The following is a 27,748-nucleotide window of genomic DNA, read 5'->3' as shown; positions in this document are numbered from 1 at the left end:
CTCCTGCGACATTGCTCCCTCCGTTGTTGCCCTCTCTGCTCTTGTGCAGGTCCCTGTGACGCAGCACTGTGTTGTGGAGCTACAAGTGGCGGAAGTGTACACCATGCCTGACGAGGATGGTGATGTCCCTCGTACTCTGGTGCAGTGGTGAATGCAGCCATCGTGCCCCCCATCCTGATGGCGTCAGTTTGAGGGGGGCCGAAAAGTTGGCAAATACATATAAACAGAACAATTCTGAGTGGAAACCAAGAATTTTCAGTCTAAACACAAAGATCTCCCAGCCAAAAGTTTGTCTGAGAGAACTGAGTGCCCTGCTACAATAACTCACCTTTTATCCCCGTCTGTCAATCAGGGATTTAAATGGCCAAATGGCTGACGGCTGAAACCCGACTACTTTCCCACGGAGTGTTTCACACAACACGGGAAACACGTTGAGGCAGCGTTGAAATTGCTTGCCTTCCTTGCTAATTTGATTTATGTACAATTCAAGTACTTTAAATACTTGATTTAGTGATTTAAATATCATCCCGCCGGCTTTAATTGCCGGCGGGACTTCCGGGTTCGGGAACGCCGGGCTGACTCTGGGCCGTGCGCGTTTTTCGACGGGTTGGAGCCGGGATTCCTGCCCGCTCCAGAAGATCCCGATTTTCTTTGCCCCCAACGCACGCTCGCTTTCCTTTCAAAACCTTGCCCCATACGGGCAGTTATGTTGAATCTGTCTCTGATTTCTATCTTATAAGATAATCATCATAGTTCGAAAATTGTTTTTCAGAAGAAAAAGGGAAATTGAAGACTTTGAGTCGGTTATCACGTTATTTGACAATCATCTTTACACGAGGCCAGTAAGTATTTATCTTTTCCACCCACAGATTAATCACACTTTTTCGTTGGAGAGTTATACCAATAGGGATTTGAGGATAAATTGTTTTCGTAGCAGTGTGAGGTTACAATGTCTGTGTATTAATGGCACTCCAAAGCTGAGTCTGTGTGAAGTCAGTGTGAGGATAGAGTGTGTGTGTTAATGGCAGTGTGAGGTGGGAGTGTGTGTGTTAATGGCAGTGTGAGGTGGGAGTGTGTGTGTTAATGGCAGTGTGAGGTGGGAGTGTGTGTGTTAATCGCAGTGTGAGGTGGGAGTGTGTGTGTTAAGGGCAGTGTGAGGTTGGAGTGTGTGTGTTAATGGCAGTGTGAGGTTGGAGTGTGTGTGTTAATGGCAGTGTGAGGTGGGAGTGTGTGTGTTAATCGCAGTGTGAGGTGGGAGTGTGTGTGTTAAGGGCAGTGTGAGGTTGGAGTGTGTGTGTTAATGGCAGTGTGAGGTTGGAGTGTGAGTGTTAATCGCACTGTGAGGTTGGAGTGTGTGTGTTAATGGCAGTGTGAGGTTGGAGTGTGTGTGTTAATCGCACTGTGAGGTTGGAGTGTGTGTGTTAATCGCAGTGTGAGATTGGAGTGTGAGTGTTAATCGCAGTGTGAGATTGGAGTGTGTGTGTTAATGGCAGTGTGAGATTGGAGTGTGAGTGTTAATGGCAGTGTGAGGTTGGAGTGTGTGTGTTAATGGCAGTGTGAGGTTGGAGTGTGTGTGTTAATGGCATTGTGAGGTTGGAGTGTGTGTGTTAATGGCAGTGTGAGGTTGGAGTGTGTGTGTTAATGGCAGTGTGAGGTTGGAGTGTGTGTGTTAATCGCAGTGTGAGGTTGGAGTGTGTGTGTTAATGGCAGTGTGAGGTTGGAGTGTGAGTGTTAATGGCAGTGTGAGGTTGGAGTGTGTGTGTTAATGGCAGTGTGAGGTTGGAGTGTGAGTGTTAATGGCAGTGTGAGGTTGGAGTGTGTGTGTTAATCGCAGTGTGAGGTTGGAGTGTGAGTGTTAATGGCAGTGTGAGATTGGAGTGTGTGTGTTAATGGCAGTGTGAGGTTGGAGTGTGTGTGTTAATCGCAGTGTGAGGTTGGAGTGTGAGTGTTAATGGCAGTGTGAGATTGGAGTGTGAGTGTTAATGGCAGTGTGAGGTTGGAGTGTGTGTGTTAATGGCAGTGTGAGATTGGAGTGTGAGTGTTAATGGCAGTGTGAGGTTGGAGTGTGTGTGTTAATGGCAGTGTGAGATTGGAGTGTGTGTGTTAATGGCAGTGTGAGGTTGGAGTGTGTGTGTTAATCGCACTGTGAGGTTGGAGTGTGTGTGTTAATGGCAGTGTGAGGTTGGAGTGTGTGTGTTAATGGCAGTGTGAGGTTGGAGTGTGTGTGTTAATCGCAGTGTGAGGTTGGAGTGTGTGTGTTAATGGCAGTGTGAGGTTGGAGTGTGTGTGTTAATGGCAGTGTGAGGTTGGAGTGTGTGTGTTAATGGCAGTGTGAGGTTGGAGTGTGTGTGTTAATCGCACTGTGAGGTTGGAGTGTGTGTGTTAATGGCAGTGTGAGGTTGGAGTGTGTGTGTTAATCGCACTGTGAGGTTGGAGTGTGTGTGTTAATGGCAGTGTGAGGTTGGAGTGTGTGTGTTAATGGCAGTGTGAGGTTGGAGTGTGTGTGTTAATGGCAGTGTGAGGTTGGAGTGTGAGTGTTAATGGCAGTGTGAGGTTGGAGTGTGAGTGTTAATGGCAGTGTGAGGTTGGAGTGTGAGTGTTAATGGCAGTGTGAGATTGGAGTGTGTGTGTTAATGGCAGTGTGAGATTGGAGTGTGAGTGTTAATGGCAGTGTGAGATTGGAGTGTGAGTGTTAATGGCAGTGTGAGATTGGAGTGTGTGTGTTAATGGCAGTGTGAGATTGGAGTGTGAGTGTTAATGGCAGTGTGAGATTGGAGTGTGTGTGTTAATGGCAGTGTGAGGTGGGAGTGTGTGTGTGAATGGCAGTGTGAGGTGGGAGTGTGAGTGTTAATGGCAGTGTGAGGTGGGAGTGTGTGTGTTAATGGCAGTGTGAGATTGGAGTGTGAGTGTTAACGGCAGTGTGAGATTGGAGTGTGAGTGTTAATGGCAGTGTGAGGTGGGAGTGTGAGTGTTAATGGCAGTGTGAGGTGGGAGTGTGTGTGTTAATGGCAGTGTGAGGTTGGAGTGTGTGTGTTAATGGCAGTGTGAGATTGGAGTATGTGTGTTAATGGCAGTGTGAGGTTGGAGTGTGTGTGTTAATGGCAGTGTGAGGTGGGAGTGTGAGTGTTAATGGCAGTGTGTGTTTGGAGTGTGTGTGTTAATGGCAGTGTGAGATTGGAGTGTGAGTGTTAATGGCAGTGTGAGGTTGGAGTGTGAGTGTTAATGGCAGTGTGAGGTGGGAGTGTGAGTGTTAATGGCAGTGTGTGTTTGGAGTGTGTGTGTTAATGGCAGTGTGAGATTGGAGTGTGAGTGTTAATGGCAGTGTGAGGTGGGAGTGTGAGTGTTAATGGCAGTGTGTGTTTGGAGTGTGTGTGTTAATGGCAGTGTGAGATTGGAGTGTGAGTGTTAATGGCAGTGTGAGGTTGGAGTGTGAGTGCTAATGGCAGTGTGAGATTGGAGTGTGAGTGTTAATGGCAGTGTGAGATTGGAGTGTGAGTGTTAATGGCAGTGTGAGATTGGAGTGTGTGTGTTAATGGCAGTGTGAGATTGGAGTGTGTGTGTTAATGGCAGTGTGAGATTGGAGTGTGTGTGTTAATGGCAGTGTGAGGTGGGAGTGGGAGTGTTAATGGCAGTGTGAGATTGGAGTGTGTGTGTTAATGGCAGTGTGAGGTTGGAGTGTGTGTGTTAATGGCAGTGTGAGGTTGGAGTGTGAGTGTTAATGGCAGTGTGAGGTTGGAGTGTGAGTGATAATGGCAGTGTGAGATTGGAGTGTGTGTGTTAATGGCAGTGTGAGATTGGAGTGTGTGTGTTAATGGCAGTGTGAGATTGGAGTGTGTGTGTTAATCGCAGTGTGAGGTGGGAGTGGGAGTGTTAATGGCAGTGTGAGATTGGAGTGTGTGTGTTAATGGCAGTGTGAGGTTGGAGTGTGTGTGTTAATGGCAGTGTGAGGTTGGAGTGTGAGTGATAATGGCAGTGTGAGATTGGAGTGTGTGTGTTAATGGCAGTGTGAGATTGGAGTGTGTGTGTTAATGGCAGTGTGAGATTGGAGTGTGTGTGTTAATGGCAGTGTGAGATTGGAGTGTGAGTGTTAATGGCAGTGTGAGATTGGAGTGTGAGTGTTAATGGCAGTGTGAGGTTGGAGTGTGAGTGTTAATGGCAGTGTGAGATTGGAGTGTGAGTGTTAATGGCAGTGTGAGATTGGAGTGTGAGTGTTAATGGCAGTGTGAGGTTGGAGTGTGAGTGTTAATGGCAGTGTGAGGTGGGAGTGTGAGTGTTAATGGCAGTGTGTGTTTGGAGTGCGTGTGTTAATGGCAGTGTGAGATTTGAGTGTGTGTGTTAATGGCAGTGTGAGGTTGGAGTGTGAGTGTTAATGGCAGTGTGAGATTGGAGTGTGAGTGTTAATGGCAGTGTGAGATTGGAGTGTGTGTGTTAATGGCAGTGTGAGATTGGAGTGTGTGTGTTAATGGCAGTGTGAGGTTGGAGTGTGTGTGTTAATGGCAGTGTGAGGTTGGAGTGTGTGTGTTAATGGCAGTGTGAGGTTGGAGTGTGTGTGTTAATGGCAGTGTGAGATTGGAGTGTGTGTGTTAATGGCAGTGTGAGGTTGGAGTGTGTGTGTTAATGGCAGTGTGAGGTTGGAGTGTGTGTGTTAATGGCAGTGTGAGATTGGAGTGTGTGTGTTAATGGCAGTGTGAGGTTGGAGTGTGTGTGTTAATGGCAGTGTGAGATTGGAGTGTGAGTGTTAATGGCAGTGTGAGATTGGAGTGTGTGTGTTAATGGCAGTGTGAGGTTGGAGTGTGTGTGTTAATGGCAGTGTGTGTTTGGAGTGCGTGTGTTAATGGCAGTGTGAGGTTGGAGTGTGAGTGTTAATGGCAGTGTGAGATTGGAGTGTGTGTGTTAATGGCAGTGTGAGGTTGGAGTTTGAGTGTTAATGGCAGTGTGAGGTTGGAGTGTGTGTGTTAATGGCAGTGTGAGGTTGGAGTGTGAGTGTTAATGGCAGTGTGAGGTTGGAGTGTGAGTGTTAATGGCAGTGTGAGATTGGAGTGTGAGTGTTAATGGCAGTGTGAGATTGGAGTGTGTGTGTTAATCGCAGTGTGAGGTTGGAGTGTGTGTGTTAATGGCAGTGTGAGGTTGGAGTGTGAGTGTTAATGGCAGTGTGAGATTGGAGTTTGAGTGTTAATGGCAGTGTGAGGTTGGAGTGTGTGTGTTAATCGCAGTGTGAGGTTGGAGTGTGTGTGTTAATGGCAGTGTGAGGTTGGAGTGTGAGTGTTAATGGCAGTGTGAGATTGGAGTGTGAGTGTTAATGGCAGTGTGAGATTGGAGTGTGTGTGTTAATCGCAGTGTGAGGTTGGAGTGTGAGTGTTAATGGCAGTGTGAGATTGGAGTGTGAGTGTTAATGGCAGTGTGAGATTGGAGTGTGTGTGTTAATCGCAGTGTGAGATTGGAGTGTGTGTGTTAATGGCAGTGTGAGGTTGGAGTGTGAGTGTTAATGGCAGTGTGAGATTGGAGTGTGAGTGTTAATGGCAGTGTGAGATTGGAGTGTGTGTGTTAATCGCAGTGTGAGATTGGAGTGTGTGTGTTAATGGCAGTGTGAGGTTGGAGTGTGAGTGATAATCGCAGTGTGAGATTGGAGTGTGTGTGTTAATGGCAGTGTGAGGTGGGAGTGTGTGTGTTAATGGCAGTGTGAGGTTGGAGTGTGTGTGTTAATGGCAGTGTGAGGTTGGAGTGTGAGTGATAATGGCAGTGTGAGGTTGGAGTCTGTGTGTTAATGGCAGTGTGAGATTGGAGTGTGTGTGTTAATCGCAGTGTGAGATTGGAGTGTGAGTGTTAATGGCAGTGTGAGGTTGGAGTGTGAGTGATAATCGCAGTGTGAGATTGGAGTGTGAGTGTTAATGGCAGTGTGAGGTGGGAGTGTGAGTGTTAATGGCAGTGTGAGTTTGGAGTGTGTGTGTTAATCGCAGTGTGAGATTGGAGTGTGAGTGTTAATGGCAGTGTGAGATTGAAGTGTGAGTGTTCATGGCAGTGTGAGGTTGGAGTGTGTGTGTTAATCGCAGTGTGAGGTTGGAGTGTGTGTGTTAATGGCATTGTGAGGTTGGAGTGTGTGTGTTAATGGCAGTGTGAGATTGGAGTGTGTGTGTTAATCGCAGTGTGAGATTGGAGTGTGTGTGTTAATCGCAGTGTGAGATTGGAGTGTGAGTGTTAATGGCAGTGTGAGGTTGGAGTGTGAGTGATAATCGCAGTGTGAGATTGGAGTGTGAGTGTTAATGGCAGTGTGAGGTTGGAGTGTGAGTGTTAATGGCAGTGTGAGGTGGGAGTGTGAGTGTTAATGGCAGTGTGAGTTTGGAGTGTGTGTGTTAATCGCAGTGTGAGGTTGGAGTGTGTGTGTTAATCGCAGTGTGAGGTTGGAGTGTGTGCGTTAATGGCAGTGTGAGGTTGGAGTGTGAGTGTTAATGGCAGTGTGAGGTGGGAGTGTGAGTGTTAATGGCAGTGTGAGATTGGAGTGTGTGTGTTAATCGCAGTGTGAGGTTGGAGTGTGTGTGTTAATCGCAGTGTGAGATTGGAGTGTGTGTGATAATGGCAGTGTGAGATTGGAGTGTGTGTGTTAATGGCAGTGTGAGGTTGGAGTGTGAGTGATAATGGCAGTGTGAGGTTGGAGTGTGAGTGTTAATGGCAGTGTGAGGTTGGAGTGTGTGTATTAATGGCAGTGTGAGGTTGGAGTGTGAGTGATAATGGCAGTGTGAGATTGGAGTGTGTGTGTTAATGGCAGTGTGAGGTTGGAGTGTGTGTATTAATGGCAGTGTGAGGTGGGAGTGTGTGTGTTAATGGCAGTGTGAGGTTGGAGTGTGAGTGTTAATGGCAGTGTGAGGTTGGAGTGTGTGTGTTAATGGCAGTGTGAGATTGGAGTGTGTGTGTTAATCGCAGTGTGAGGTTGGAGTGTGTGTGTTAATGGCAGTGTGAGATTGGAGTGTGTGTGTTAATCGCAGTGTGAGATTGAAGTGTGTGTGTTAATGGCAGTGTGAGGTTGGAGTGTGAGTGTTGATCGCAGTGTGAGATTGAAGTGTGAGTGTTAATGGCAGTGTGAGGTTGGAGTGTGAGTGTTAATGGCAGTGTGAGATTGGAGTGTGTGTGTTAATGGCAGTGTGAGATTGGAGTGTGAGTGTTAATGGCAGTGTGAGATTGGAGTGTGAGTGTTAATGGCAGTGTGAGGTTGGAGTGTGTGTGTTAATGGCAGTGTGAGGTTGGAGTGTGAGTGATAATGGCAGTGTGAGGTTGGAGTCTGTGTGTTAATGGCATTGTGAGGTTGGAGTGTGAGTGTTAATGGCAGTGTGAGGTTGGAGTGTGAGTGATAATGGCAGTGTGAGGTTGGAGTGTGTGTGTTAATGGCAGTGTGAGGTTGGAGTGTGAGTGATAATGGCAGTGTGAGGTTGGAGTCTGTGTGTTAATGGCATTGTGAGGTTGGAGTGTGAGTGTTAATGGCAGTGTGAGATTGGAGTGTGAGTGTTAATGGCAGTGTGAGGTTGGAGTGTGAGTGATAATGGCAGTGTGAGGTTGGAGTGTGTGTGTTAATGGCATTGTGAGGTTGGAGTGTGAGTGTTAATGGCAGTGTGAGATTGGAGTGTGAGTGTTAATGGCAGTGTGAGATTGGAGTGTGAGTGTTAATGGCAGTGTGAGGTTGGAGTCTGTGTGTTAATGGCATTGTGAGGTTGGAGTGTGAGTGTTAATGGCAGTGTGAGGTTGGAGTGTGAGTGTTAATGGCAGTGTGAGGTTGGAGTGTGTGTGTTAATGGCATTGTGAGGTTGGAGTCTGTGTGTTAATGGCATTGTGAGGTTGGAGTCTGTGTGTTAATGGCATTGTGAGGTTGGAGTGTGTGTGTCAATGGCAGTGTGAGATTGGAGTGTGTGTGTTAATGGCAGTGTGAGATTGGAGTGTGTGTGTTAATGGCAGTGTGAGATTGGAGTGTGAGTGTTAATGGCAGTGTGAGGTGGGAGTGTGAGTGTTAATGGCAGTGTGAGATTGGAGTGTGTGTGTTAATCGCAGTGTGAGGTTGGAGTGTGAGTGTTAATGGCAGTGTGAGGTTGGAGTGTGTGTGTTAATGGCAGTGTGAGATTGGAGTGTGAGTGTTAATCGCAGTGTGAGATTGGAGTGTGTGTGATAATGGCAGTGTGAGATTGGAGTGTGTGTGTTAATGGCAGTGTGAGGTTGGAGTGTGAGTGATAATGGCAGTGTGAGGTTGGAGTGTGAGTGTTAATGGCAGTGTGAGGTTGGAGTGTGTGTATTAATGGCAGTGTGAGGTTGGAGTGTGAGTGATAATGGCAGTGTGAGGTTGGAGTGTGTGTGTTAATGGCATTGTGAGGTTGGAGTGTGTGTGTTAATGGCAGTGTGAGATTGGAGTGTGTGTGTTAATGGCATTGTGAGGTTGGAGTGTGTGTGTTAATGGCAGTGTGAGGTTGGAGTGTGTGTGTTAATCGCAGTGTGAGATTGGAGTGTGTGTGTTAATGGCAGTGTGAGGTTGGAGTGTGAGTGATAATCGCAGTGTGAGATTGGAGTGTGTGTGTTAATGGCAGTGTGAGGTTGGAGTGTGAGTGTTAATGGCAGTGTGAGGTGGGAGTGTGAGTGTTAATGGCAGTGTGAGATTGGAGTGTGTGTGTTAATCGCAGTGTGAGGTTGGAGTGTGAGTGTTAATCGCAGTGTGAGGTTGGAGTGTGTGTAATAATGGCAGTGTGAGGTTGGAGTGTGAGTGTTAATGGCAGTGTGAGGTGGGAGTGTGAGTGTTAATGGCAGTGTGAGATTGGAGTGTGTGTGTTAATCGCAGTGTGAGGTTGGAGTGTGTGTGTTAATCGCAGTGTGAGATTGGAGTGTGTGTGATAATGGCAGTGTGAGATTGGAGTGTGTGTGTTAATGGCAGTGTGAGGTTGGAGTGTGAGTGATAATGGCAGTGTGAGGTTGGAGTGTGAGTGTTAATGGCAGTGTGAGATTGGAGTGTGTGTGTTAATGGCAGTGTGAGGTTGGAGTGTGAGTGATAATGGCAGTGTGAGATTGGAGTGTGTGTGTTAATGGCAGTGTGAGGTTGGAGTGTGTGTATTAATGGCAGTGTGAGGTGGGAGTGTGTGTGTTAATGGCAGTGTGAGGTTGGAGTGTGAGTGTTAATGGCAGTGTGAGGTTGGAGTGTGTGTGTTAATGGCAGTGTGAGGTTGGAGTGTGTGTGTTAATGGCAGTGTGAGGTTGGAGTGTGAGTGTTAATGGCAGTGTGAGGTTGGAGTGTGAGTGTTAATGGCAGTGTGAGGTTGGAGTGTGTGTGTTAATGGCAGTGTGAGGTTGGAGTGTGAGTGTTGATAGCAGTGTGAGATTGGAGTGTGTGTGTTAATGGCAGTGTGAGATTGGAGTGTGAGTGTTAATGGCAGTGTGAGATTGAAGTGTGAGTGTTAATGGCAGTGTGAGGTTGGAGTGTGAGTGTTAATGGCAGTGTGAGGTTGGAGTGTGAGTGTTAATGGCAGTGTGAGGTTGGAGTGCGTGTGTTAATGGCAGTGTGAGATTTGAGTGTGTGTGTTAATCGCAGTGTGAGGTTGGAGTGTGAGTGTTAATGGCAGTGTGAGGTTGGAGTGCGTGTGTTAATGGCAGTGTGAGGTTGGAGTGTGAGTGTTAATGGCAGTGTGAGGTTGGAGTGTGAGTGTTAATGGCAGTGTGAGGTTGGAGTGCGTGTGTTAATGGCAGTGTGAGATTTGAGTGTGTGTGTTAATCGCAGTGTGAGGTTGGAGTGTGAGTGTTAATGGCAGTGTGAGGTTGGAGTGTGAGTGTTAATGGCAGTGTGAGATTGGAGTGTGAGTGTTAATGGCAGTGTGAGGTGGGAGTGTGTGTGTTAATCGCAGTGTGAGGTGGGAGTGTGAGTGATAATGGCAGTGTGAGGTGGGAGTGTGTGTGTTAATCGCAGTGTGAGGTGGGAGTGTGAGTGTTAATGGCAGTGTGAGGTTGGAGTGTGAGTGATAATGGCAGTGTGAGATTGGAGTGTGTGTGTTAATCGCAGTGTGAGGTTGGAGTGTGTGTGTTAATCGCAGTGTGAGGTGGGAGTGTGTGTGTTAATCGCAGTGTGAGGTTGGAGTGTGTGTGTTAATGCCAGTGTGAGATTGGAGTGTGTGTGTGAATGGCAGTGTGAGATTGGAGTGTGAGTATTAATGGCAGTGTGAGGTTGGAGTGTGTGTGTTAATGGCAGTGTGAGATTGGAGTGTGAGTGTTAATGGCAGTGTGAGATTGGAGTGTGAGTGTTAATGGCAGTGTGAGATTGGAGTGTGAGTGTTAATGGCAGTGTGAGATTGGAGTGTGTGTGTTAATGGCAGTGTGAGATTGGAGTGTGTGTGTTAATCGCAGTGTGAGGTGGGAGTGTGAGTGTTAATGGCAGTGTGAGGTGGGAGTGTGTGTGTTAATGGCAGTGTGAGATTGGAGTGTGTGTGTTAATGGCAGTGTGAGGTGGGAGTGTGAGTGTTAATGGCAGTGTGAGGTGGGAGTGTGAGTGTTAATGGCAGTGTGAGGTGGGAGTGTGTGTATTAATGGCAGTGTGAGATTGGAGTGTGTGTGTTAATGGCAGTGTGAGGTGGGAGTGTGAGTGTTAATGGCAGTGTGAGGTTGGAGTGTGTGTGTTAATGGCAGTGTGAGGTGGGAGTGTGTGTGTTAATCGCAGTGTGAGGTTGGAGTGTGTGTGTTAATGGCAGTGTGAGGTGGGAGTGTGAGTGTTAATGGCAGTGTGAGATTGGAATGTGTGTGTTAATCGCAGTGTGAGGTTGGAGTGTGAGTGTTAATGGCAGTGTGAGGTTGGAGTGTGTGTGTTAATGGCAGTGTGATTTTGGAGTGTGAGTGTTAATGGCAGTGTGAGATTGGAGTGTGAGTGTTAATGGCAGTGTGAGGTTGGAGTGTGAGTGTTAATGGCAGTGTGAGGTTGGAGTGTGTGTGTTAATGGCAGTGTGATTTTGGAGTGTGTGTGTTAATCGCAGTGTGAGGTTGGAGTGTGAGTGTTAATGGCAGTGTGAGGTTGGAGTGTGTGTGTTAATGGCAGTGTGATTTTGGAGTGTGAGTGTTAATGGCAGTGTGAGGTTGGAGTGTGTGTTTTAATGGCAGTGTGAGGTTGGAGTGTGAGTGTTAATGGCAGTGTGAGGTTGGAATGTGTGTGTTAATGGCAGTGTGATTTTGGAGTGTGAGTGTTAATCGCAGTGTGAGGTTGGAGTGTGAGTGTTAATGGCAGTGTGAGGTTGGAGTGTGAGTGTTAATGGCAGTGTGAGGTTGGAGTGTGTGTGTTAATCGCAGTGTGAGGTTGGAGTGTGTGTGTTAATGGCAGTGTGATTTTGGAGTGTGAGTGTTAATGGCAGTGTGAGGTGGGAGTGTGTGTGTTAATCGCAGTGTGAGGTTGGAGTGTGTGTGTTAATGGCAGTGTGAGGTTGGAGTGTGTGTGTTAATGGCAGTGTGATTTTGGAGTGTGAGTGTTAATGGCAGTGTGAGGTGGGAGTGTGAGTGTTAATGGCAGTGTGAGGTTGGAGTGTGAGTGTTAATGGCAGTGTGAGGTTGGAGTGTGAGTGTTGATCGCAGTGTGAGATTGGAGTGTGTGTGTTAATGGCAGTGTGAGGTTGGAGTGTGAGTGTTAATGGCAGTGTGAGGTTGGAGTGTGTGTGTTAATGGCAGTGTGAGGTTGGAGTGTGTGTGTTAATCGCAGTGTGAGGTTGGAGTGTGTGTGTTAATGGCAGTGTGAGGTTGGAGTGTGAGTGTTAATGGCAGTGTGAGGTTGGAGTGTGTGTGTTAATCGCAGTGTGAGGTTGGAGTGTGAGTGTTAATGGCAGTGTGAGGTTGGAGTGTGAGTGTTGATCGCAGTGTGAGATTGGAGTGTGTGTGTTAATGGCAGTGTGAGGTTGGAGTGTGTGTGTTAATCGCAGTGTGAGGTTGGAGTGTGTGTGTTAATCGCAGTGTGAGGTTGGAGTGTGTGTGTTAATGGCAGTGTGAGGTTGGAGTGTGTGTGTTAATGGCAGTGTGAGATTGGAGTGTGAGTGTTAATCGCAGTGTGAGGTTGGAGTGTGAGTGTTAATGGCAGTGTGATTTTGGAGTGTGAGTGTTAATCGCAGTGTGAGGTTGGAGTGTGTGTGTTAATGGCAGTGTGATTTTGGAGTGTGAGTGTTAATCGCAGTGTGAGGTTGGAGTGTGAGTGTTAATGGCAGTGTGAGGTTGGTGTGTGAGTGTTAATGGCAGTGTGAGGTTGGTGTGTGAGTGTTAATGGCAGTGTGAGGTTGGAGTGTGTGTGTTAATGGCAGTGTGAGGTTGGTGTGTGAGTGTTAATGGCAGTGTGAGGTTGGAGTGTGTGTGTTAATCGCAGTGTGAGGTTGGAGTGTGAGTGATAATGGCAGTGTGAGGTGGGAGTGTGTGTGTTAATGGCAGTGTGAGGTTGGAGTGTGTGAATCGCAGTGTGAGGTTGGAGTGTGTGTGTTAATGGCAGTGTGAGTTTGGAGTGTGTGTGTTAATCGCAGTGTGAGGTGGGAGTGTGTGTGTTAATGGCAGTGTTAGATTGGAGTGTGTGTGTTAATCGCAGTGTGAGGTTGGAGTGTGAGTGATAATGGCAGTGTGAGGTGGGAGTGTGTGTGTTAATCGCAGTGTGAGATTGGAGTGTGTGTGTTAATGGCAGTGTGAGATTGGAGTGTGAGTATTAATGGCAGTGTGAGATTGGAGTGTGTGTGTTAATCGCAGTGTGAGGTGGGAGTGTGAGTGTTGATGGCAGTGCGTGTTTGGAGTGTGTGTGTTCATGGCAGTGTGATGTTGGAGTGTGTGTGTTAATGGCAGTGTGAGGTGGGAGTGTGAGTGTTAATGGCAGTGTGAGGTTGGAGTGTGTGTGTTAATGGCAGTGTGAGGTTGGAGTGTGTGTGTTAATCGCAGTGTGAGGTTGGAGTGTGAGTGTTAATGGCAGTGTGAGGTTGGAGTGTGTGTGTTAATGGCAGTGTGAGGTTGGAGTGTGTGTGTTAATCGCAGTGTGAGGTTGGAGTGTGTGTGTTAATGGCAGTGTGAGATTGGAGTGTGTGTGTTAATGGCAGTGTGAGATTGGAGTGTGAGTATTAATGGCAGTGTGAGATTGGAGTGTGAGTGTTAATCGCAGTGTGAGGTGGGAGTGTGAGTGTTAATGGCAGTGCGTGTTTGGAGTGTGTGTGTTAATGGCAGTGTGATGTTGGAGTGTGTGTGTTAATGGCAGTGTGAGATTGGAGTGTGTGTGTTAATGGCAGTGTGAGATTGGAGTGTGAGCATTAATGGCAGTGTGAGGTTGGAGTGTGTGTGTTAATGGCAGTGTGAGGTTGGAGTGTGTTTGTTAATCGCAGTGTGAGATTGGAGTGTGAGTGTCAATGGCAGTGTGAGATTGGAGTGTGTGTGTTAATGGCAGTGTGAGGTTGGAGTGTGAGTGTTAATGGCAGTGTGAGGTTGGAGTGTGTGTGTTAATGGCAGTGTGAGGTTGGTGTGTGAGTGTTAATGGCAGTGTGAGGTTGGAGTGTGTGTGTTAATCGCAGTGTGAGGTGGGAGTGTGTGTGTTAATGGCAGTGTGAGGTGGGAGTGTGTGTGTTAATGGCAGTGTGAGGTGGGAGTGTGTGTATTAATGGCAGTGTGAGGTTGGAGTGTGTGAATCGCAGTGTGAGGTTGGAGTGTGTGTGTTAATGGCAGTGTGAGATTGGAGTGTGTGTGTTAATCGCAGTGTGAGGTTGGAGTGTGAGTGTTAATGGCAGTGTGAGATTGGAGTGTGTGTATTAATGGCAGTGTGAGGTTGGAGTGTGTGAATCGCAGTGTGAGGTTGGAGTGTGTGTGTTAATGGCAGTGTGAGGTTGGAGTGTGTGAATCGCAGTGTGAGGTTGGAGTGTGTGTGTTAATGGCAGTGTGAGGTGGGAGTGTGTGTATTAATGGCAGTGTGAGGTTGGAGTGTGTGAATCGCAGTGTGAGGTTGGAGTGTGAGTGTTAATGGCAGTGTGAGGTTGGAGTGTGTGTGTTAATGGCAGTGTGAGATTGGAGTGTGAGTGTTAATGGCAGTGTGAGGTTGGAGTGTGAGTGTTAATGGCAGTGTGAGGTTGGAGTGTGAGTGTTAATGGCAGTGTGAGATTGGAGTGTGAGTGTTAATGGCAGTGTGAGGTTGGAGTGTGTGTGTTAATGGCAGTGTGAGATTGGAGTGTGAGTGTTAATGGCAGTGTGAGGTTGGAGTGTGTGTGTTAATGGCAGTGTGAGATTGGAGTGTGAGTGTTAATGGCAGTGTGAGGTTGGAGTGTGTGTGTTAATGGCAGTGTGAGATTGGAGTGTGTGTGTTAATGGCAGTGTGAGATTGGAGTGTGAGTGTTAATGGCAGTGTGAGATTCGAGTGTGTGTGTTAATGGCAGTGTGAGATTGGAGTGTGAGTGTTAATGGCAGTGTGAGGTTGGAGTGTGTGTGTTAATGGCAGTGTGAGGTTGGAGTGTGAGTGTTAATGGCAGTGTGAGGTTGGAGTGTGTGTGTTAATGGCAGTGTGAGGTTGGAGTGTGTGTGTTAATGGCAGTGTGAGGTTGGAGTGCGAGTGATAATGGCAGTGTGAGGTTGGAGTGTGTGTGTTAATGGCAGTGTGAGATTCGAGTGTGTGTGTTAATGGCAGTGTGAGATTGGAGTGTGAGTGTTAATGGCAGTGTGAGGTTGGAGTGTGTGTGTTAATGGCAGTGTGAGATTCGAGTGTGTGTGTTAATGGCAGTGTGAGATTGGAGTGTGTGTGTTAATCGCAGTGTGAGGTGGGAGTGTGAGTGTTAATGGCAGTGTGAGATTGGAGTGTGAGTGTTAATGGCAGTGTGAGGTTGGAGTGTGAGTGTTAATGGCAGTGTGAGGTTGGAGTGTGTGTGTTAATGGCAGTGTGAGATTGGAGTGTGAGTGTTAATCGCAGTGTGAGGTTGGAGTGTGTGTGTTAATCGCAGTGTGAGGTTGGAGTGTGAGTGTTAATGGCAGTGTGAGATTGGAGTGTGTGTGTTAATGGCAGTGTGAGATTGGAGTGTGAGTGTTAATGGCAGTGTGAGATTCGAGTGTGTGTGTTAATGGCAGTGTGAGATTGGAGTGTGAGTGTTAATGGCAGTGTGAGGTTGGAGTGTGTGTGTTAATGGCAGTGTGAGATTGGAGTGTGAGTGTTAATGGCAGTGTGAGGTTGGAGTGTGTGTGTTAATGGCAGTGTGAGATTGGAGTGTGAGTGTTAATGGCAGTGTGAGGTTGGAGTGTGTGTGTTAATGGCAGTGTGAGATTGGAGTGTGTGTGTTAATGGCAGTGTGAGATTGGAGTGTGAGTGTTAATGGCAGTGTGAGATTCGAGTGTGTGTGTTAATGGCAGTGTGAGATTGGAGTGTGAGTGTTAATGGCAGTGTGAGGTTGGAGTGTGAGTGTTAATGGCAGTGTGAGATTGGAGTGTGAGTGTTAATGGCAGTGTGAGATTGGAGTGTGTGTGTTAATCGCAGTGTGAGATTGGAGTGTGTGTGTTAATGGCAGTGTGAGGTTGGAGTGTGAGTGATAATCGCAGTGTGAGATTGGAGTGTGTGTGTTAATGGCAGTGTGAGGTGGGAGTGTGTGTGTTAATGGCAGTGTGAGGTTGGAGTGTGTGTGTTAATGGCAGTGTGAGGTTGGAGTGTGAGTGATAATGGCAGTGTGAGGTTGGAGTGTGTGTGTTAATCGCAGTGTGAGGTGGGAGTGTGTGTGTTAATGGCAGTGTGAGGTTGGAGTGTGTGTGTTAATGGCAGTGTGAGGTTGGAGTGTGAGTGATAATGGCAGTGTGAGGTTGGAGTGTGTGTGTTAATGGCAGTGTGAGATTGGAGTGTGTGTGTTAATCGCAGTGTGAGATTGGAGTGTGTGTGTTAATGGCAGTGTGAGGTTGGAGTGTGAGTGATAATGGCAGTGTGAGGTTGGAGTGTGTGTGTTAATCGCAGTGTGAGGTTGGAGTCTGTGTGTTAATGGCATTGTGAGGTTGGAGTGTGTGTGTTAATGGCAGTGTGAGATTGGAGTGTGTGTGTTAATCGCAGTGTGAGATTGGAGTGTGTGTGTTAATGGCAGTGTGAGGTTGGAGTGTGAGTGATAATGGCAGTGTGAGATTGGAGTGTGTGTGTTAATGGCAGTGTGAGGTTGGAGTGTGTGTGTTAATGGCAGTGTGAGATTGGAGTGTGTGTGTTAATGGCAGTGTGAGGTTGGAGTGTGAGTGATAATGGCAGTGTGAGATTGGAGTGTGTGTGTTAATGGCAGTGTGAGGTTGGAGTGTGTGTGTTAATGGCAGTGTGAGGTTGGAGTGTGAGTGATAATGGCAGTGTGAGATTGGAGTGTGTGTGTTAATGGCAGTGTGAGGTGGGAGTGTGTGTGTTAATGGCAGTGTGAGGTTGGAGTGTGTGTGTTAATGGCAGTGTGAGGTTGGAGTGTGAGTGATAATGGCAGTGTGAGGTTGGAGTGTGTGTGTTAATCGCAGTGTGAGGTTGGAGTGTGTGTGTTAATGGCAGTGTGAGGTTGGAGTGTGTGTGTTAATGGCAGTGTGAGGTGGGAGTGTGAGTGTTAATGGCAGTGTGAGGTTGGAGTGTGTGTGTTAATGGCAGTGTGAGGTTGGAGTGTGTGTGTTAATGGCAGTGTGAGATTGGAGTGTGTGTGTTAATGGCAGTGTGAGGTTGGAGTGTGTGTGATAATGGCAGTGTGAGGTTGGAGTGTGAGTGTTAATCGCAGTGTGAGATTGGAGTGTGTGTGTTAATGGCAGTGTGAGGTTGGAGTGTGAGTGATAATCGCAGTGTGAGATTGGAGTGTGAGTGTTAATGGCAGTGTGAGGTTGGAGTGTGAGTGTTAATGGCAGTGTGAGGATAGAGTGTGTGTGTTAATCGCAGTGTGAGGTTGGAGTGTGTGTGTTAATCGCAGTGTGAGGTTGGAGTGTGTGTGTTAATGGCAGTGTGAGGTTGGAGTGTGAGTGTTAATGGCAGTGTGAGGTGGGAGTGTGTGTGATAATGGCAGTGTGAGATTGGAGTGTGTGTGTTAATCGCAGTGTGAGATTGGAGTGTGTGTGTTAATCGCAGTGTGAGGTTGGAGTGTGTGTGTTAATCGCAGTGTGAGGTTGGAGTGTGTGTAATAATGGCAGTGTGAGGTTGGAGTGTGAGTGTTAATGGCAGTGTGAGGTTGGAGTGTGTGTGTTAATGGCAGTGTGAGATTGGAGTGTGTGTGTTAATCGCAGTGTGAGGTTGGAGTGTGTGTGTTAATCGCAGTGTGAGATTGGAGTGTGTGTGTTAATGGCAGTGTGAGGTTGGAGTGTGAGTGATAATGGCAGTGTGAGGTTGGAGTGTGAGTGTTAATGGCAGTGTGAGGTTGGAGTGTGAGTGTTAATGGCAGTGTGAGGTTGGAGTGTGTGTGTTAATGGCAGTGTGAGGTTGGAGTGTGTGTATTAATGGCAGTGTGAGGTGGGAGTGTGAGTGTTAATGGCAGTGTGAGATTGGAGTGTGTGTGTTAATGGCAGTGTGAGGTTGGAGTGTGAGTGTTAATGGCAGTGTGAGATTGGAGTGTGTGTGTTAATCGCAGTGTGAGATTGAAGTGTGTGTGTTAATGGCAGTGTGAGGTTGGAGTGTGAGTGTTGATCGCAGTGTGAGATTGAAGTGTGAGTGTTAATGGCAGTGTGAGGTTGGAGTGTGAGTGTTAATGGCAGTGTGAGGTTGGAGTGTGTGTGTTAATGGCAGTGTGAGATTGGAGTGTGAGTGTTAATGGCAGTGTGAGGTTGGAGTGTGTGTGTTGATCGCAGTGTGAGATTGAAGTGTGTGTGTTAATGGCAGTGTGAGGTTGGAGTGTGAGTGATAATCGCAGTGTGAGATTGGAGTGTGTGTGTTAATGGCAGTGTGAGGTTGGAGTGTGAGTGTTAATGGCAGTGTGAGGTGGGAGTGTGAGTGTTAATGGCAGTGTGAGATTGGAGTGTGTGTGTTAATCGCAGTGTGAGGTTGGAGTGTGTGTGTTAATCGCAGTGTGAGATTGGAGTGTGTGTGATAATGGCAGTGTGAGATTGGAGTGTGTGTGTTAATGGCAGTGTGAGGTTGGAGTGTGAGTGATAATGGCAGTGTGAGGTTGGAGTGTGAGTGTTAATGGCAGTGTGAGGTTGGAGTGTGTGTATTAATGGCAGTGTGAGGTTGGAGTGTGAGTGTTAATGGCAGTGTGAGGTTGGAGTGTGAGTGTTAATGGCAGTGTGAGGTTGGAGTGTGTGTGTTAATGGCAGTGTGAGATTGGAGTGTGAGTGTTAATGGCAGTGTGAGATTGGAGTGTGAGTGTTAATGGCAGTATGAGGTTGGAGTGTGAGTGTTAATGGCAGTGTGAGATTGGAGTGTGAGTATTAATGGCAGTGTGAGATTGGAGTGTGTGTGTTAATGGCAGTGTGAGGTGGGAGTGTGAGTGTTAATGGCAGTGTGAGGTTGGAGTGTGTGTGTTAATGGCAGTGTGAGGTGGGAGTGTGAGTGTTAATGGCAGTGTGAGATTGGAGTGTGAGTGTTAATGGCAGTGTGAGATTGGAGTGTGTGTGTTAATGGCAGTGTGAGGTGGGAGTGTGAGTGTTAATGGCAGTGTGAGATTGGAATGTGTGTGTTAATCGCAGTGTGAGGTTGGAGTGTGTGTATTAATGGCAGTGTGAGGTTGGAGTGTGTTAATGGCAGTGTGAGGTTGGAGTGTGAGTGTTAATGGCAGTGTGAGGTTGGAGTGTGTGTGTTAATCGCAGTGTGAGGTTGGAGTGTGTGTGTTAATGGCAGTGTGAGATTGGAATGTGTGTGTTAATGGCAGTGTGAGGTTGGAGTGTGAGTGTTAATGGCAGTGTGAGGTTGGAGTGTGAGTGTTAATGGCAGTGTGAGGTTGGAGTGTGAGTGTTAATGGCAGTGTGAGGTTGGAGTGTGAGTGTTAATGGCAGTGTGAGGTTGGAGTGTGTGTATTAATGGCAGTGTGAGGTTGGAGTGTGTGTGTTAATGGCAGTGTGAGATTGGAGTGTGAGTGTTAATGGCAGTGTGAGGTTGGAGTGTGAGTGTTAATCGCAGTGTGAGGTTGGAGTGTGTGTGTTAATGGCAGTGTGAGATTGGAGTGTGAGTGTTAATGGCAGTGTGAGGTTGGAGTGTGAGTGTTAATCGCAGTGTGAGGTTGGAGTGTGTGTGTTAATGGCAGTGTGAGATTGGAATGTGAGTGTTAATGGCAGTGTGAGATTGGAGTGTGTGTATTAATGGCAGTGTGAGGTTGGAGTGTGTGTGTTAATCGCAGTGTGAGGTTGGAGTGTGTGTGTTAATGGCAGTGTGAGATTGGAATGTGTGTGTTAATCGCAGTGTGAGGTTGGAGTGTGTGTATTAATGGCAGTGTGAGGTTGGAGTGTGTTCATGGCAGTGTGAGGTTGGAGTGTGTGTGTTAATGGCAGTGTGAGGTTGGAGTGTGTGAATCGCAGTGTGAGGTTGGAGTGTGAGTGTTAATGGCAGTGTGAGGTTGGAGTGTGAGTGTTAATCGCAGTGTGAGATTGGAGTGTGTGTGTTAATCGCAGTGTGAGGTTGGAGTGTGAGTGTTAATGGCAGTGTGAGGTTGGAGTGTGTGTATTAATGGCAGTGTGAGATTGGAGTGTGAGTGTTAATGGCAGTGTGATGTTGGAGTGTGAGTGTTAATGGCAGTGTGAGGTGGGAGTGTGTGAATCGCAGTGTGAGGTTGGAGTGTGTGTGTTAATGGCAGTGTGAGGTGGGAGTGTGTGTATTAATGGCAGTGTGAGGTTGGAGTGTGTGAATCGCAGTGTGAGGTTGGAGTGTGAGTGTTAATGGCAGTGTGAGGTTGGAGTGTGAGTGTTGATCGCAGTGTGAGATTGAAGTGTGAGTGTTAATGGCAGTGTGAGGTGGGAGTGTGTGTATTAATGGCAGTGTGAGGTTGGAGTGTGTGAATCGCAGTGTGAGGTTGGAGTGTGAGTGTTAATGGCAGTGTGAGGTTGGAGTGTGAGTGTTAATGGCAGTGTGAGGTTGGAGTGTGAGTGTTGATCGCAGTGTGAGATTGGAGTGTGTGTGTTAATGGCAGTGTGAGGTTGGAGTGTGAGTGTTAATGGCAGTGTGAGGTTGGAGTGTGTGTGTTAATCGCAGTGTGAGGTTGGAGTGTGTGTGTTAATCGCAGTGTGAGGTTGGAGTGTGTGTGTTAATGGCAGTGTGAGGTTGGAGTGTGTGTGTTAATGGCAGTGTGAGGTTGGAGTGTGTGTGTTAATGGCAGTGTGATTTTGGAGTGTGTGTGTTAATGGCAGTGTGAGGTTGGAGTGTGTGTATTAATGGCAGTGTGAGATTGGAGTGTGAGTGTTAATCGCAGTGTGAGGTTGGAGTGTGAGTGTTAATGGCAGTGTGAGGTTTGTGTGTGAGTGTTAATGGCAGTGTGAGGTTGGTGTGTGAGTGTTAATGGCAGTGTGAGGTTGGAGTGTGTGTGTTAATGGCAGTGTGAGGTTGGTGTGTGAGTGTTAATGGCAGTGTGAGGTTGGAGTGTGAGTGTTAATGGCAGTGTGAGGTTGGAGTGTGTGTGTTAATCGCAGTGTGAGGTTGGAGTGTGTGTGTTAATCGCAGTGTAAGGTTGGAGTGTGAGTGATAATGGCAGTGTGAGATTGGAGTGTGTGTGTTAATGGCAGTGTGAGGTGGGAGTGTGTGTGTTAATGGCAGTGTGAGGTTGGAGTGTGTGAATCGCAGTGTGAGGTTGGAGTGTGTGTGTTAATGGCAGTGTGAGTTTGGAGTGTGTGTGTTAATCGCAGTGTGAGGTGGGAGTGTGTGTGTTAATGGCAGTGTGAGGTTGGAGTGTGTGAATCGCAGTGTGAGGTTGGAGTGTGTGTGTTAATGGCAGTGTGAGGTTGGAGTGTGTGTGTTAATGGCAGTGTGAGGTTGGAGTGTGTGTGTTAATCGCAGTGTGAGGTGGGAGTGTGTGTGTTAATGGCAGTGTGAGGTTGGAGTGTGTGAATCGCAGTGTGAGGTTGGAGTGTGTGTGTTAATGGCAGTGTGAGTTTGGAGTGTGTGTGTTAATCGCAGTGTGAGGTGGGAGTGTGTGTGTTAATGGCAGTGTTAGATTGGAGTGTGTGTGTTAATCGCAGTGTGAGGTTGGAGTGTGAGTGATAATGGCAGTGTGAGGTGGGAGTGTGTGTGTTAATCGCAGTGTGAGATTGGAGTGTGTGTGTTAATGGCAGTGTGAGATTGGAGTGTGAGTATTAATGGCAGTGTGAGATTGGAGTGTGTGTGTTAATCGCAGTGTGAGGTGGGAGTGTGAGTGTTAATGGCAGTGCGTGTTTGGAGTGTGTGTGTTCATGGCAGTGTGATGTTGGAGTGTGTGTGTTAATGGCAGTGTGAGGTGGGAGTGTGAGTGTTAATGGCAGTGCGTGTTTGGAGTGTGTGTGTTAATGGCAGTGTGAGGTTGGAGTGTGTGTGTTAATGGCAGTGTGAGGTTGGAGTGTGAGTGTTAATGGCAGTGTGAGATTGGAGTGTGTGTGTTAATGGCAGTGTGAGATTGGAGTGTGAGTATTAATGGCAGTGTGAGATTGGAGTGTGAGTGTTAATCGCAGTGTGAGGTGGGAGTGTGAGTGTTAATGGCAGTGCGTGTTTGGAGTGTGTGTGTTAATGGCAGTGTGATGTTGGAGTGTGTGTGTTAATGGCAGTGTGAGATTGGAGTGTGAGCATTAATGGCAGTGTGAGATTGGAGTGTGTTTGTTAATCGCAGTGTGAGATTGGAGTGTGAGTGTCAATGGCAGTGTGAGATTGGAGTGTGTGTGTTAATGGCAGTGTGAGGTTGGAGTGTGAGTGTTAATGGCAGTGTGAGGTTGGAGTGTGTGTGTTAATGGCAGTGTGAGGTTGGTGTGTGAGTGTTAATGGCAGTGTGAGGTTGGAGTGTGTGTGTTAATGGCAGTGTGAGGTTGGAGTGTGTTTGTTAATCGCAGTGTGAGATTGGAGTGTGAGTGTCAATGGCAGTGTGAGATTGGAGTGTGTGTGTTAATGGCAGTGTGAGGTTGGAGTGTGAGTGTTAATGGCAGTGTGAGGTTGGAGTGTGTGTGTTAATGGCAGTGTGAGGTTGGTGTGTGAGTGTTAATGGCAGTGTGAGTTTGGAGTGTGTGTGTTAATCGCAGTGTGAGGTGGGAGTGTGTGTGTTAATGGCAGTGTGAGGTGGGAGTGTGTGTATTAATGGCAGTGTGAGGTTGGAGTGTGTGTGTTAATGGCAGTGTGAGGTGGGAGTGTGTGTATTAATGGCAGTGTGAGGTTGGAGTGTGTGAATCGCAGTGTGAGGTTGGAGTGTGTGTGTTAATGGCAGTGTGAGATTGGAGTGTGAGTGTTAATGGCAGTGTGAGGTTGGAGTGTGTGTGTTAATGGCAGTGTGAGATTGGAGTGTGTGTGTTAATCGCAGTGTGAGGTTGGAGTGTGAGTGTTAATGGCAGTGTGAGATTGGAGTGTGTGTATTAATGGCAGTGTGAGGTTGGAGTGTGTGAATCGCAGTGTGAGGTTGGAGTGTGTGTGTTAATGGCAGTGTGAGGTTGGAGTGTGTGAATCGCAGTGTGAGGTTGGAGTGTGTGTGTTAATGGCAGTGTGAGGTGGGAGTGTGTGTATTAATGGCAGTGTGAGGTTGGAGTGTGTGAATCGCAGTGTGAGGTTGGAGTGTGAGTGTTAATGGCAGTGTGAGGTTGGAGTGTGTGTGTTAATGGCAGTGTGAGATTGGAGTGTGAGTGTTAATGGCAGTGTGAGGTTGGAGTGTGAGTGTTAATGGCAGTGTGAGGTTGGAGTGTGAGTGTTAATGGCAGTGTGAGATTGGAGTGTGAGTGTTAATGGCAGTGTGAGGTTGGAGTGTGTGTGTTAATGGCAGTGTGAGATTGGAGTGTGAGTGTTAATGGCAGTGTGAGGTTGGAGTGCGTGTGTTAATGGCAGTGTGAGATTGGAGTGTGAGTGTTAATGGCAGTGTGAGGTTGGAGTGTGAGTGTTAATGGCAGTGTGAGATTGGAGTGTGTGTGTTAATGGCAGTGTGAGGTGGGAGTGTGTGTGTTAATGGCAGTGTGAGGTTGGAGTGTGAGTGATAATGGCAGTGTGAGGTGGGAGTGTGTGTGTTAATGGCAGTGTGAGGTTGGAGTGTGAGTGTTAATGGCAGTGTGAGGTTGGAGTGTGTGTGTTAATGGCAGTGTGAGGTTGGAGTGTGTGTGTTAATGGCAGTGTGAGGTTGGAGTGTGAGTGATAATGGCAGTGTGAGGTGGGAGTGTGTGTGTTAATGGCAGTGTGAGGTTGGAGTGTGTGAATCGCAGTGTGAGGTTGGAGTGTGTGTGTTAATGGCAGTGTGAGGTTGGAGTGTGTGTGTTAATCGCAGTGTGAGGTGGGAGTGTGTGTGTTAATGGCAGTGTGAGATTGGAGTGTGAGTATTAATGGCAGTGTGAGATTGGAGTGTGTGTGTTAATCGCAGTGTGAGATTGGAGTGTGTGTGTTAATGGCAGTGTGAGATTGGAGTGTGAGTATTAATGGCAGTGTGAGATTGGAGTGTGTGTGTTAATCGCAGTGTGAGATGGGAGTGTGAGTGTTAATGGCAGTGCGTGTTTGGAGTGTGTGTGTTAATGGCAGTGTGATGTTGGAGTGTGTGTGTTAATGGCAGTGTGATGTTGGAGTGTGTGTGTTAATGGCAGTGTGAGATTGGAGTGTGAGTATTAATGGCAGTGTGAGGTTGGAGTGTGTGTGTTAGTGGCAGTGTGAGGTTGGAGTGTGTTTGTTAATCGCAGTGTGAGATTGGAGTGTGAGTGTCAATGGCAGTGTGAGATTGGAGTGTGTGTGTTAATGGCAGTGTGAGGTTGGAGTGTGAGTGTTAATGGCAGTGTGAGGTTGGAGTGTGTGTGTTAATGGCAGTGTGAGGTTGGTGTGTGAGTGTTAATGGCAGTGTGAGGTTGGAGTGTGTGTGTTAATCGCAGTGTGAGGTGGGAGTGTGTGTGTTAATGGCAGTGTGAGGTGGGAGTGTGTGTGTTAATGGCAGTGTGAGGTGGGAGTGTGTGTATTAATGGCAGTGTGAGGTTGGAGTGTGTGAATCGCAGTGTGAGGTTGGAGTGTGTGTGTTAATGGCAGTGTGAGATTGGAGTGTGTGTGTTAATCGCAGTGTGAGGTTGGAGTGTGTGTGTTAATGGCAGTGTGAGGTTGGAGTGTGTGTGTTAATGGCAGTGTGAGGTTGGAGTGTGTGTGTTAATGGCAGTGTGAGGTGGGAGTGTGTGTGTTAATGGCAGTGTGAGGTTGGAGTGTGTGAATCGCAGTGTGAGGTTGGAGTGTGAGTGTTAATGGCAGTGTGAGGTTGGAGTGTGTGTGTTAATCGCAGTGTGAGGTGGGAGTGTGTGTGTTAATGGCAGTGTGAGATTGGAGTGTGTGTGTTAATCGCAGTGTGAGGTGGGAGTGTGTGTGTTAATGGCAGTGTGAGATTGGAGTGTGTGTGTTAATCGCAGTGTGAGGTGGGAGTGTGAGTGTTAATGGCAGTGTGAGGTTGGAGTGTGTGTGTTAATGGCAGTGTGATGTTGGAGTGTGTGTGTTAATGGCAGTGTGATGTTGGAGTGTGTGTGTTAATGGCAGTGTGAGATTGGAGTGTGAGTGTTAATGGCAGTGTGAGGTTGGAGTGTGTGTTTTAATGGCAGTGTGAGATTGGAGTGTGAGTGTCAATGGCAGTGTGAGATTGGAGTGTGTGTGTTAATCGCAGTGTGAGGTTGGTGTGTGAGTGTTAATGGCAGTGTGAGATTGGAGTGTGAGTGTCAATGGCAGTGTGAGATTGAAGTGTGTGTGTTAATCGCAGTGTGAGGTTGGTGTGTGAGTGTTAATGGCAGTGTGAGGTTGGAGTGTGTGTGTTAATGGCAGTGTGAGGTTGGAGTGTGAGTGTTAATGGCAGTGTGAGGTTGGAGTGTGTGTGTTAATGGCAGTGTGAGGTTGGAGTGTGAGTGTTAATGGCAGTGTGAGGTTGGAGTGTGTGTGTTAATGGCAGTGTGAGGTTGGTGTGTGAGTGTTAATGGCAGTGTGAGGTTGGAGTGTGTGTGTTAATCGCAGTGTGAGGTGGGAGTGTGAGTGTTAATGGCAGTGTGAGGTTGGAGTGTGTGTGTTAATCGCAGTGTGAGGTTGGAGTGTGTGTGTTAATGGCAGTGTGAGATTGGAGTGTGTGTGTTAATCGCAGTGTGAGGTGGGAGTGTGAGTGTTAATGGCAGTGTGAGGTTGGAGTGTGTGTGTTAATCGCAGTGTGAGGTTGGAGTGTGAGTGATAATGGCAGTGTGAGGTGGGAGTGTGTGTGTTAATCGCAGTGTGAGATTGGAGTGTGTGTGTTAATGGCAGTGTGAGATTGGAGTGTGTGTGTTAATCGCAGTGTGAGGTGGGAGTGTGAGTGTTAATGGCAGTGTGAGGTTGGAGTGTGTGTGTTAATGGCAGTGTGATGTTGGAGTGTGTGTGTTAATGGCAGTGTGATGTTGGAGTGTGTGTGTTAATGGCAGTGTGAGATTGGAGTGTGAGTGTTAATGGCAGTGTGAGGTTGGAGTGTGTGTGTTAATGGCAGTGTGAGGTTGGAGTGTGAGTGTTAATGGCAGTGTGAGGTTGGAGTGTGTGTGTTAATGGCAGTGTGAGGTTGGAGTGTGTGTGTTAATGGCAGTGTGAGGTTGGAGTGTGAGTGATAATGGCAGTGTGAGGTTGGAGTGTGTGTGTTAATGGCAGTGTGAGATTCGAGTGTGTGTGTTAATGGCAGTGTGAGATTGGAGTGTGAGTGTTAATGGCAGTGTGAGGTTGGAGTGTGAGTGTTATTAGCAGTGTGAGGTTGGAGTGTGAGTGTTATTAGCAGTGTGAAGTTGGAGTGTGTGTGTTAATCGCAGTGTGAAGTTGGAGTGTGTGTGTTAATCGCAGTGTGAAGTTGGAGTGTGTGTGTTAATCGCAGTGTGTGTTTGGAGTGTGTGTTAGTGCAGTGTGAGGTGAGAGTCTGTGTATTAATGGCAGTGTGAGGTGAGAGTCTATGTATTAATGGCAGTGTGAGGTGAGAGTCTGTGTATTAATGGCAGTGTGAGGTGAGAGTCTATGTATTAATGGCAGTGTGAGGTGAGAGTCTGTGTATTAATGGCAGTGTGAGGTGAGAGTCTATGTATTAATGGCAGTGTGAGGTGAGAGTCTGTGTATTAATGGCAGTGTGAGGTGAGAGTCTGTGTATTAATGGCAGTGTGAGGTGAGAGTCTGTGTATTAATGGCAGTGTGAGGTGAGAGTCTGTGTATTAATGGCAGTGTGAGGTGAGAGTCTATGTATTAATGGCAGTGTGAGGTGAGAGTCTGTGTATTAATGGCAGTGTGAGGTGAGAGTCTATGTATTAATGGCAGTGTGAGGTGGGAGTCTGTGTATTAATGGCAGTGTGAGGTGGGAGTCTGTGTATTAATGGCAGTGTGAGGTGGGAGTCTGTGTATTAATGGCAGTGTGAGGTGGGAGTCTGTGTGTTAATGGCAGTGTAAGGTGGGTGTCTGTGTATTAATGGCTAACAGGAGGAAAATCATAGGGGCATTTAAAACAATGCACATTTTTTTCATTTTCTTTGAACACTTTTGTTTCTTCGTTATAAAGTATTAGAGACGGGGAAGGCTGTTTGACCGGATGAGACAATTGGAGATGGGAGGTCATAATCTCATAGTATCATAGCATGGTTCAGCGTAGAAGCCTGCTAATGTTATATTGCTAATAATTTATCTTTATATTGTGGTAATAGTAACCTTTAGCTTTTGCCTGTTAAGATATAGAATCATAGAATCATACAGCATAGAAGGAGGCCATTCGACCCATCATGCCTATGCTGGCTCTTTGAAAGAGCTATCCAATTAGTCCCACCCCACCCCGTTCTTTTCCCATAGCCCTGCAAACTTTTTCCCTTCAAGTATTTATTCAATTCCCTTTTGATGGATACTATTGAATCTATTTCCACTGCCCTTTCAGGCTGTGCATTCCAGATCATAACAATTCACTGCCTAAAAAAATGTTTCCTCATGTCCCCTCTGGTTCTTTTGCCGATCACCTTAAATTTGTGTCCTCTGGTTCTCGACCCTTCAGCCACTGGAAACAGTTTCTCCTGATATACTCCATCAAAACCGTTCACGATTTTGAATACCTCTATCAAATTCCTCTTACTCTTCTTCGCTCCAAGGAGAACAATCCCAGTTTCTCCAGTCTCTCCACATAACTGAAGTCCCTCATCACTGGTACCATTCTAGTAAATCTCCTCTGCACCCTCTCCAAGGCCATGACATCATTCCTAAAGTGTGGTGCCCAGAATTGGACCCGTGTTTTATAAAGGTTTAGCATGACTTCCTTGCTTTTGTACTATATGCCTCGATTTGTGTACATACAGCTCGACGCCTTTCTGTTCCTGCACTCCCTTCAAAATTATTCCATTTAGCTTACATTGCCTCTCCTCATTCTTCCTACCAAAACTTTTCACTTCACACTTCTCTACGTTAAATTTTATCTGCCTTGTGTCTGCCCGTTTCACCAGTCTGTCTATGTCCTCCTGACGTCTGCTACTATCCTCCACATTATTTACTACATTTCCACATTTCGTGTCATCTGCAAACTTTAAAATTATGCCCTGTATAACCAAGTCCAGGTCATTAATATATATCAAAACAAACAGTGGTCCTAATACTGACCCCTGGGGAAGACCACTGTGATGAAACCTTCAGGAATATGCTCAAACAGAACTGGCAACCCAATTCAGCAGTGGGAATCATTTGAGAACCAATCGAATGCTGGAATGTAGGGACTTCACAGTCTTTCGAGGTGGA

The 27,748-nt window shown here is 47.1% G+C and overlaps 1 protein-coding gene across 3 annotated transcripts in view; it reads left to right on the top strand.

Moving 5' to 3' along the window:
• LOC137320726 (probable ATP-dependent RNA helicase DDX60) overlaps positions 1-27,748 on the top strand; it is a 270,394-nt gene that overhangs the window by 29,140 nt on the left and 213,506 nt on the right. For all 3 annotated transcript variants that reach the window (XM_067982445.1, XM_067982446.1, XM_067982447.1), the window contains exon 2: positions 773-842. In XM_067982445.1, the coding sequence (XP_067838546.1) occupies positions 773-842 (70 nt within the window). The remainder of the gene's footprint in view (positions 1-772; positions 843-27,748) is intronic.

This window comes from Heptranchias perlo, chromosome 4, assembly GCF_035084215.1.
Source record: "Heptranchias perlo isolate sHepPer1 chromosome 4, sHepPer1.hap1, whole genome shotgun sequence".
Classification (NCBI taxonomy): domain Eukaryota; kingdom Metazoa; phylum Chordata; class Chondrichthyes; order Hexanchiformes; family Hexanchidae; genus Heptranchias; species Heptranchias perlo.
The sequence above is the reverse complement of the archived record's forward strand: the minus strand, read 5'-3'. Positions and strand labels throughout refer to the sequence as shown.